This window comes from Spea bombifrons, chromosome 2, assembly GCF_027358695.1.
Source record: "Spea bombifrons isolate aSpeBom1 chromosome 2, aSpeBom1.2.pri, whole genome shotgun sequence".
Classification (NCBI taxonomy): Eukaryota; Metazoa; Chordata; class Amphibia; order Anura; family Pelobatidae; genus Spea; species Spea bombifrons.
In genome coordinates, this window is record NC_071088.1 from 59024510 (window position 1) to 59036210 (window position 11701).

An 11701-nucleotide genomic window follows, 5' to 3' on the forward strand; every position below is an offset into this window, starting at 1 on the left:
TAAACTCAGTAACTAATATTTTGAAATACAATTAATTTTGTTCCTCCAGTCCATTGTCTATAGAGTGGTAGAGTATTTTGCAAAATGAGACAAGTTACAGTTTAAAAAAGTCGTCTAAATATCCAATATTTATACCACAGAGGCCTTCAAACATTCTTTGCTATGCAAGAAGAAAATGGGCAGCTAAAATTATTGAAATGTAATGAACCAGTCTATGATTATCGTATATCATTTATTAGTGACGTGTAGAAAATAACGCAAAAGGAACACAATACAAATGTAGAACATGTTAGCCAATATTTTGTAAGACCATTTATGTCTATATATCCATATAATTTCCCTTTGAAAATTGTGTCAGTCATTATACACTATATAACCAAAAGTATATGGACACATAACCATTTCACCTCTGAGCTTTTTAGACATGCCGTTTTAATATGGAGTTGATCCACTACTTTGTGTCTGTGGGAATATGTGCCCATTCAACCAAAAGAGCGTTCCAATTCATCCCAAATGTTAGGTCGGGGATCTGTGCAGGCCACACAAGTTCTTCCAAACCAAGCTCGTCAATCCATGTCTTTATGGATCTTGCTTTGTTTAAAGGGCATAGTCATGCTGGAAAAGGAAAGGGAGTTCCTCAAACTGATGCAACAAGTTGAAGACATTCAATTGTCTAAAATGTCTTTGTATGCTGTAGCATTAACATTAAGCTTCACTGGAACGAAGGGACCTATCCCAAACCCTAAAAAGGTCCCCAGACAACTATCCCTCCTCCACCAAACTTTACAGTAGACCCTATGCATTCCGATAGGTAGTGTTCTCCTTGTATCTGCCAAAAACGCCTTCACTCATCACACTTTCAGATAGTAAAGTGTGATACATCACTCAAGGGAATACATTTCCCCTGATCCAGACACCAGTGCCTTACACCATTTCAGTGAACACTGGGCATTGGGCATAATGATCATCATTTTGTGTGCTGCTGCTTGTTTTTACGCCTTACACGCTTCAGCACCCCAGTTCTGCCCAGAGTGTGCATGGTCTACCACTTCAGGGCTGAGCTTTTCCTTCTAGACTCTTCCACAGATTTCCTCAACTGATTTGTGGCAAAGTTATTCCGTGACAGTGCCACATTTATAGTCACTGAGCTCTTTAGTACGACCCATTCTACTGCCAATGTTTGTCTATAGAGATGGCTACCTATGTGTTTGATTCTATGCACCGGTAAGCAATGAGTGTGACTGAAATACTGAATAATTAGAAGGGGTGTCCTCGTACTTTTGGTCATAGTGTCTTCTAGGAAACTTAATCTATCTTTTTTTTAAAACCAGTAATTTGAATTGGAATATTTTTTTTCTTAAAAAGCCCTGTTTTAACTTTTAACATCTCGAGCTGCTCACCATCAGCAGAACTGAAGCTCTCCTTTAGACATATAAGAATAAGTAGGAGTAATTACGTGAAAAGAGCACGATGCTTGTTAAATAACATTCCAGTAGCAAAGTTACAGATGTGATAAATCATTTATTATTACACACACATACTGATCTTTCTCATGTTTACCTATGTGTGCGTTTACTATGAAATGATATACCCGTTTACCTTGTCTCTGTTTATTACACTGTACAGTGTTCCGGTATTTTTTCTTAATCGCACAGTGCATGTGGTAATGGCTGCAAACTGTTAATTTCCCCAAAAAATGGAAATGTTTTTCACTCGTGATGTGATCTTGAGTCTATGTACTTTCAAAGACCACAACACGCAGACATGGCACATTCGTTCTGATCCTCTTTCGTTTAGTTGGATTTAGGCCTAGGTCTAGTTGGGTCGGTTATATTACACCGAAAATGTAGTGAGATATGTAATGGATAATGTTTGATTCATTTGTGGATACAGTCAGCCAGATGGCATTCAAGAACCACTTGAGAAGTTCACTAACGTATATGCTGTCCATCTGAGCCTTTTAGCTATTTTTGCAGAGAACTGATCTGAGGGTGGCCCTGTGATGCATAATGAATACTCTCCAGTCAAGTTCCACCTTGCTGAATAAACCCCAATGATTAATGCCATGAGAATAGTGAAATATATTCTTCCCACTGGCCTGCACTACTGCATTAATTCCTGTTGGCATAGTAGAAACATAATTTGACGGCAGATTACCATTCGGTCTCAGATTGTGCTTTGGAAATAATTTCCTCAGGGTTCCTGCGTTTTGTCCCCATCATCGTGGTGATCCAGGTTGTTGATGCAATTACCGGGAGTGGGGTTGTCATTGCATTTTACACTTACTTTCATAAGCTGATGGATCCTGCCTACCCCGGACGTTCATAGTTGGTGAATACCGTAAGATAATAGCAGATTCACTTAGCCTAACACTGGCTATCGTTGATAAAACAAGGTTAGGATTGAGGCGAAAGCATCTGAAAATTTGGCTTTACACATATATTTTTGGGTTGATATATGAACAGAGATCACATAACTGATTATTATTTTTAAGTTGTGTTCGGGGAAGGGACAGGGTTACAATGTTTATATCCAAATGGGAATTTTAATGCATAACCACCAGCAGTGCAGTTTTGTATATATTATATGCTAATATATTAGTGTTTTATGTGTGTAATCTAAAATACACGGGTTCTATACCAGCTTTACAGTCTTTTATGGCTATATGTGTGTGTGTATATACTACATAATAGTACCGACTTAACAAATGATTGCAAACAGCAATCTTTAATTACACACAGCTGTACCTTGTATGATAACCAAAATGTGTGTGAGGTTAAGCTTTGTCTGCCTATGGTCTTAACGCCTTTCCTTGTGCAGAGTATGTATTTGTGATAAACCATTTACCAAAGACATGCATATTTTTCAGAATGGCATAATGGCTTTCACATTTCAAAATTAAAAAAAAAAAATCTGTGCAAATATTTATAAGTTTGCAACAATTGTTCTGCATTTTATACTCTCATGGAAGCTTAATACAACAAAGTATATTTTCTTAAAATGTTCTTAGATAATTAATTGAATTCCGATACCCACTGGAAAAATATTTTTTAAAGATCTTATTTTAATAGTAAAATCAATATTACTCTTAAAATTTTTATCACACTGGTCTATTTTCTAACACTCCCTTTAGTCTGGCAAAAAATGTAGAAAACATGCAACATCTTAAAGATTGTGCAAAGTTGACTCCCGTTGTTTGACCTAATTGTTGCCACAAGACGAGCTAGGATTTACTTCTAAAAATCATGCACACCTATTTGGTTTTATTAGATGTATTCTAACCAGGCTACTGTGTAAGTCGTTTTGGAAACCATAAGTAGTAGCTTATCAAGTGTTTTTTTTTTATATATATATATATTTTACGTGGAAAAATGAAAAGGAAAAAAAATACATTAAGTATTTTTAATGTACTCAAACATGACTATTGTCTTAATGTGATGGTATCTACAATTCTAAAGGAAGATTATTAAAGTTTTCAGGTAAGTTGAGCATCATCAATTTAACCATACATGTTGTTAAAGTCCAACAATGACTTTTGATTGTAATAAAGGCAGAGTTGGTCCTACATGGTTAAACCAGCACTCAACCTAAGTATATCTTACAGGGCCAACTCAAATCTTCTTGCAGTCAAAGCTGATAGGGTTTGACCTTCCCAGTGACCTCAGAGTTTGAGATGTTTCAACTTCCATGGAAATGTATGGTTACACGCAATAACCTACTGCCTATACAAAAGCCAGGAGCAATGCAGTATTAAGTTAGGCCTCGGAAAATACTGAAAGATTTTATATTGGGTGTTTTAACTGGCATGTTTTCTTTCTCAACTATCTTTTCCGGGATTGAGATTCATTGTTTCAACGAAAAAAATTGTTTTTGTGTGTGTGTATAAAAATATTTTATGACTGAAAGCACTATTTGCCATATTTGTATGTTCCTTTCAAATGCTTAAATGTAATTACTTTTCTATGTGAAAATGTCTGTATTTAGCTGATAAAAGCCAAAAAGACAGCAGTTATTTGCTTATTGTTAAATCTAATAATGCAGAGATGTTTCTACTTCTGTTTTTTTTAAATAAATATTTTTATGAACATTTGCAGCAGTAGTTTGATTTATACCAGGCATTAATCAACATATGGGAATTAGTATCATACAATCAAATAAGAAGCAATATGACCTGCTAAAATAGTGGTCTTTGTATATATACACACACACACGATCCAGGGCAGTAATGTCACAGGCATTCATGACCCTATTTGTGACGCTTACTATAGGGGGGCCAGAGTTTAAACCTGGTATAACCCATTACTGTATTAAGATCCAGGCTTTGAAGAAACCTGTGCTAAAGCACACAAAGCTTTAGCATAGACTCTCCTTCACATCATGACAGCAGTGCAGCAAGTATGAAACAGCACATGTATGTTAGTGTAATAGATTGCTTAAAGGCAGATTGGTCACAAATTCAAGTTTTCAAAGTTCTGTGCAATGTAATTATGCTTGCAGGTAAGTTTTGTTCTTTAATGAATCCCAAGTTTTAATTATCCCAAAAGATGTACTGACAACAGTTCCTCATAAGTGAAAGGAATAATAATGTACCTCAATGAGATATAAGCATTATAGATTTTTAGTTATATCAGATATTACCAGCTGGTAGGACAAAGAATTTAAAAATTTTGCAACAAAACTCAGCATTAGAATCAACACCTAATACAGTGGAAAATGTAAGTGTCGTGGAGGAACTAGTCTAATCAGACCTATATTGCAACGTAACACAGATGGCACCAATTGACGTCCGGTGAGATCATAAAGTGCCTGGAGTAGACAATTTGCTTGAGTTCCATCCACCACTCCCATCTTTTGCATCCCGTTCCACTGTCTCCCCTCACCTTTTTGCCCCCATATTTCTTGCAGCCAATTCCCCTTTTCTACCTTGATTTCCATCTAATATTTGGTGAAACATGGTGAGTCATAAGTGTGTCGTTGTCATCAATACATCCTCCTCAGGATTTGGTTAGTTCTTACACAAGTGTAGTGCTTGTTCTGTTTATTTTTCAGTTTGTAATTTTTAGTTTGTTCATTTTTATGAAAATGCTAAATAAAAACTGAATTGTAAGAAACATTCCTTGCAGTTTCTCTTCTGGATACAATCACGTAGACATAATTATATGGGATCATTTTATCATCATGCAACAGTAAAGCAGATGCTTACAGGTTGTTACCGTTGAGACTGAAATGCCTAAAAGTTAGTTTCCTTGTTTTCTGTGATTAAAGTTTAGGAGGATACATATGTCAGATCTAAAGTTTATCCCAAGGTGGTACAACACATTTACTATACTTTACCTAAATAGTTAGGAAAAACACGGACCAAAGGCCTAATCCTAGTTAACTAAGCATTATAAAGAGCAGAATGAGGGAGTTGCTGGTTGAAGACTGGTCTGGCCCTGCACAATGCAAAGTTAATGTGGAAAGAGAAAATTCTTCAAAGGTTCCTTGAGGCCTTCTTGTTAGGGGGTGACTTTTTTTTCTCTCCAGTTAGAACCATCATTGATATACTTCATGTCGAGCAAAGCTACTGATTTATAAAGACACGGAGGCTCATATTATGCATAACTCTTTTCTTTAATCCCTCAGCAGCAAAGAGAGAAAATAAAACAAATACAAATAGTAAACTCCTCCCTTTCTCCATATCACAGTGTACATCCCAAAACTCCTCCTCTTTTCTTTGCTGCTTCCCTCAGATAAGTACATGTTTTATTTGTGCTCCTCACTATAGAGCATAGTTATTACTTGTTTATACTTTATGTTAAGCACTTTATTTAGTGAATTATTATTTGTACATTGTTGTATTAATGTACTGCTGAAGTTTTCTTTATACATTCTCTATACCCTTATTCCCACTGCTTTTCTCTTCCCTTTTTTCACTCCTGGGTCGGTTGTGTCCCTAGGAGTTTTCCCTCCCCTTCACCTGGGTACCCATTTTGGGCCCCAGGCCCCTCTTTTTATTACCAAACTACCGTTTTTTCTCTATTTCTATTATTTTCGCGCATGCACAGTTTTTGCCGCGGCGGCCATTTTGTTGTAGCCTTCTGGGCATTTTTGAAGTTGTTCCCACCCCCTATGACCTCGTTTTGGCGCCAAAACGTATCATTTTTGCTTGGAACATCTCCCTCTATCACACCACACTGTCCTTTTACCTGCCATTTAGTTTTTTCTCTGCCTTGGTGAGTTACTTGCATCACTGACTCCTCACTACTCCCACTAGTTTATACTTGTAGCATGTCTCACAGAGATGGTGCCCAGACTGGAGCTGCTGCTCCTTCTGATTTTGACTGTCAGGATGCCCCTACTGACATGAATTCTGAGGAATTTCGTTCCTTGTTTGACAGCACTATGCAGCGTTCTGTCTCCCTTGCTGTCCAGTCAGCCATGGGCCACATGTCCACTACCCTAGCAGATTCTATAACTTCTGCCATTAGAGCTACCCAGGGCCCCCAAACCCGGGACACTACACCGACCGGTGGCCCTCTGGCCCCGAAGTCTGGACCCCCTAAAAAGGCTAGTGTTAAATCCAGACACACGATTACCCCGGCCTCATTAATCCCTGACACGGGCATGGTACGTCATGCACAGGATGGCACGGTCGCACCGCGCAAAAGAGCCCAGTACCGGGCAAAAATGGTACGCACCTGGAAAAAGGCAAGAGCCGAGGCTTTGAATTCGGATTCTGATTCCGACATAGAGGAGGCTTCTGAATGGGAAGTGGGCATCGATCAGTCCACCTCTGACGATGAACCTATATTTGAAGTCCCACCTATCGGTGAAAGACCTGACCTTGATGCAGACGCTAATGCGCTGCTCGACCCCCAGGGCGAACCCCTGTTTGACCCTGATAATCTAATCCACCCCAGGTCAGCCGACTGGTTCCCAACGGAACACGTGGCAAAATATATAGCTGCCAGGGTTCGCCATCCCCTAGATAAAGCAACCCGCAATAAGTTAAAAGCCGAATGCCCCAGACCCACGGTCCCTGACCTGGCATGCAATACACCTGACGTGGATCCTAAAATCGCCCAATTCCTGGGAAAGACCGGCTGGAGGCCAAAGAAGGGCCTGGACTTTTCCCTACGGAATTGCCAGGATAAAGTTCTAGATGTACTGGGCCCTTGTGCCCGTATCTTTGAGATGGTGGAGGAGGCAATTTCTGGAGTGACCCCCCTGGACCTTATGTCCATAAGAGGGTGGATACAGCGGGCTATATGCTTAATAGGCAATGCCAATACGGCCCTAGCCAGTGAAAGGCGCAGGGCAATCTTAATTAAGATCGAGCCTAAGCTTGTTAACATGGCCACTTCTGAACCTGGTACCTCAGCTAAAGGCATGCTATTTGGGGACAAGTTCGTAAAGGACTTAGGCTCCTTCGTCCAGACATTCACTGCACTGGATAAGGCCCAGGCTAACATGAAGAGAGTGTTTAGCCCAAAGGTTTTTGGAGGGGCCGGCAGAGGTCGGGGCCGTCTGGCCGGCCGTTATCACAGGGGTCCAAACCACGGCTCCCGAGGTCCCAATACATCCAGGCAAACCCACCAGGAATACAGGCCCGCAGCTGCCCCATTCTTCCCGCAGAGGAGCCGCCCTTGGCAAAATTGCGGCGCAAGAGGATCATACCAATCCAGACGCCCTTATGGTGAGTACCCATGCACCCCTCTACCCTCCCAGGGTCGGGAGCAGACTGCGTCACTTTACTCACAATTGGCACAGATTGACTACAGACCCTTGGGTTCTGCAGACTGTAAGGGGATACCAGATAGACTTCCTTACTTCCCCTGTTCAGTCCGTATTTCCTCACGCGATTCATTTTTCCCCGTCAGACAGACTGTTAGTCACTCAAGAGGTTCAATCCCTCTTCAACAAAGGGGCGATCGCTCCCATTCCCATGAACTCCCCCGGTTTCGTAAGCAACCTTTTCATGGTTCCCAAGAAGGGTGGAGGCATCAGGCCTGTCATAAACCTCCGACCCCTGAATGCCTTCATCTCTTACCAACACTTCAAAATGGAAGGTATTCATTCCCTGAGGGATCTACTACGCACAGGGGATTGGATGGCGAAGTTAGATTTACAGGACGCGTACCTCACCGTCCCAGTGGATCACTACCACCGAGAATACCTTCAATTTGTATGGGACAATCAGAAATGGCACTTCACGTGCCTGCCATTCGGCCTATCTTCCGCCCCTTGGTGTTTCACCAAACTGTTAAAACCCGTAATCGGCCATCTGCGGCGGAAAGGAGTGCGTCTAATTATATATTTAGACGACTTATTAATTATGTCGCAGGACAAACACTCCCTAGAACGCCACTTACATTGGACCACGAGTCTCCTTCGGGATCTGGGTTTCCTTATCAACTGGGACAAGTCTATCCTGATCCCGTCTCAAAAGATGGAATTCCTGGGCTTCATGATAGACTCGGTGCAAACATCCCTTCACCTCCCGGTAGCCAAGGTCAGGTCGATCAAAAAAGAGATCAGGAAGGTCCTCCATCGACCACTGATTACGATTCGTCATCTTGCAAGGGTCATTGGCCTTCTATCCGCCTCCATTCAGGCGATCTTTCCCGGCCCACTTCATTACCGTGCTCTTCAACGTTTGAAGATTCAGTCTCTCCGACAGGGCATGTCATACGATCACGCCGTTCCAGTGGATTGCGAGGCTGCCGAGGGGCTTTCGTGGTGGCTTCAACACATAGATGGCTGGAATGGCAGGGCAATTTTCGGGACGGCCCCGGATTTAGTGATAGACTCGGATGCCAGCCTCCGGGGTTGGGGGGCTCGATGCGGAGACCGCTCCACGGGAGGGAAATGGTCCAGACAGGAACAGAACCTCCACATAAACTGCTTGGAACTGCTAGCGGGCGCATTCGCCATTCGCAGTTTCGCACAACATTCCTCAAAATGTTCCGTATTGCTACGTATGGACAACGTGTCCGCAGTCAGGTACATCAATCACCTGGGCGGCACGAAGTCTCAAGACCTGACCCACCTCGCGTCGGAGTTCTGGCATTTCTGCCTGGCCTCCAATATCTCGGTACAAGCAACCCACATACCGGGCATCTCCAATGCAGAGGCGGATTGGAACTCTCGTTTTCTGCGGGACCCGAGCGATTGGCGCTTACGTCAAGACATTTTTCAATGTCTCTTCACTCTCTGGGGCCCACTAGACCTGGACCTCTTTGCGTCCCGTCTGAACACACAGCGTCCGCGTTTCTTCAGTTGGAAGCCGGACCCAGACGCGATAGGCACGGATGCCTTCGTGCAATCTTGGCCGATGGGCAGACACTACGCGTTCCCACCATTCTGCCTCATTCCCCCGCACACTGCTGCACCTCTGCAGACACAGATCGGAACTAGTCTTGATCACCCCTTGGTGGGATTCACAGCCTTGGTTCCCGACTCTGTTGGAAATGGCCATAGATTCCCCACGGTTACTTCCCCACTACCCGGACCTTCTAACGAACATAGACGGTCAACCTCATCCGTTGTTAGTTCAGAAGCACCTTCCCCTAATAGCCTGGCTACTCTCCGGGGACCTTGGGTTGTCGCGGACGTTCCGCAGGCAACTCTCGATCTCCTGGAAGGAGCATGGGCACCTGGTACCAGACAGGTCTATAGAGGTGCCTGGAAATACTGGGTTAATTGGTGCATGGGACGACACGTGGATCCCGTATCTGCCCCTTTAAGTATGGTATTGCACTTTCTTACTCAAATGTTTGAGGATGGTAGAGCCTACCGTACAATCAATACATATCGGTCCGCAATCTCGGCGGGACACGTGGGAGTCGAGGGTACCCCGGTTGGTAAACACTCAGTCATTTGTCGTTTGTTAAAAGGCATTAGACTTTCTCGGCCTCCTCGTCCTAGATATAATGCGGTCTGGGATGTTACCTTGTTGTTACGTCTGTTTACTCGGTGGCCACCCAATGACGAACTGTCCTTACGCCAATTATCGGCTAAGCTGGTAGCCCTCTGTTGCCTCATCTCATGCAAGAGGGTGTCGGATGTCAGGGCTTTGGATATCTCCGGTAGATCTTTTACCCCCGACGGAGTCACATTTGATATCTCAAGGAGAACTAAAACATCTATTACCTCAGTTTCTTATCCTTCTTTCCCACATAATTCACGCCTGTGCCCCGTCTCCTGTCTAAAGGAATATGAATCTAGGACTAAAGATTTTCGAGACATCTCTCGTCCTGATCTATTTTTGGCATTACGCAGACCGCATTTACCTGTTCGAACACCTTCACTAGCTAGATGGGTTAAGTGGGTTTTAACTGAGGCAGGGGTTGATACTTCTATATGTGGGCCCCACTCTATCAGGAGTGCTATGGCCTCTAAGGCATTTACCTCTGGTTGCAGACTTGAAGATTTACTTAAAGCAGCCGACTGGTCTAGGGATTCTACCTTTAAGGAATTTTATTTTAGACCTACTATTCATTTTACCTCTAATGTTATTGCTCAGCTTTGAAGATGCATAATATGAGCCTCCGTGTCTTTATAAATTCTAAGATTTTACTAGTTACATGACGTAAGGTCATGATTTATAAAGACAACATTAAATGAATGTTTATGACTAATAATTTCTTATGTTTTAAAAGACAGGGGTCGTTTAATATCCTGTGGTAATACAATTCTGATGGCGTGATTTTACCATATTGTTTTTCCCTTTTTTAGCTTGACAAGTATACGTCTGCTAAGAGAATGTTTGAATAAAGTCTCGTTGGGCTTTTTTGTTCGTGGATGATCACGTGGCGGTACTCCGTGTTCCGTTGGAGTTCCTTGGACGAAGATTCTGCTGCTGGATCTATGTTTATGACTGTTGGATATGTTATCTGAGCCATGTCAAAGAAAAGAGGAGGAGTTTTGGGATGTACACTGTGATATGGAGAAAGGGAGGAGTTTACTATTTGTATTTGTTTTATTTTCTCTCTTTGCTGCTGAGGGATTAAAGAAAAGAGTTATGCATAATACTCGCCTCCGTGTCTTTATAAATCATGACCTTACGTCATGTAACTAGTAAAATCTTAGAATTTTAATTTGTAGGCATACACTGCGAACACAAGATACTGTAAAGGTGTAATTACTTTAATGCATTAAACTTTTTTGATGGCAGATCCTCTGGACATAGCTGTGAGGCATTTTTTTTACAGGAGCTCCAACAAATGGGGCCAGTAAAAGGGGTGTAATTTATATGCATTGTTCTTCCTGGTCAGGTAAGAGGAGTCTCTGTCACTGCTGCCAAGAGCTAAGCAAGGAATTCATGGTACAGTGTGTAGAACTCACTCTCTTACCATAATGGTGTCATTTTCATTGAGATCCATATGCAGAGATACATAATGGGAATCATAATAACCTCAAAAGCCTGTATATAACCTTTTATTAATAAAGCACTCAATATGGAGACTGATATCACAAAACTAACTTTTTCAGGTAGCGTTGGGCATACACACCAAGATCGTGGGTCTTAATTTTAATTTTTTTTATGTATTCATACATAAATATGAAGAAAAATAGAAACCTCTAATTTAGACAATCTGTCAATACCCCATTTACCTCACAAACTTGGTCAGTCACGAAAAACTAGGTTTATGTCTATATGTTTATGTACAAACTCCAAACACATGCTCCTGGCAGCTGGGTTTATTCTTGCCAACAA

The 11701-nt window shown here is 42.0% G+C and overlaps 2 protein-coding genes across 2 annotated transcripts in view; both read left to right on the forward strand.

Moving 5' to 3' along the window:
* LOC128472508 (acidic mammalian chitinase-like) overlaps window positions 1–11701 on the forward strand; it is a 323300-nt gene that overhangs the window by 106427 nt on the left and 205172 nt on the right. The gene's annotated exons all lie outside the window — the stretch shown is intronic.
* On the forward strand, window positions 6429–11013 carry LOC128472509 (uncharacterized). Its single transcript, XM_053454393.1, has 2 exons — window positions 6429–7678; window positions 10720–11013. Exons 1-2 carry the CDS (start codon window positions 6430–6432, stop codon window positions 10722–10724), a joined length of 1254 nt encoding a protein of 417 aa, XP_053310368.1. The 5' UTR covers window position 6429; the 3' UTR covers window positions 10725–11013.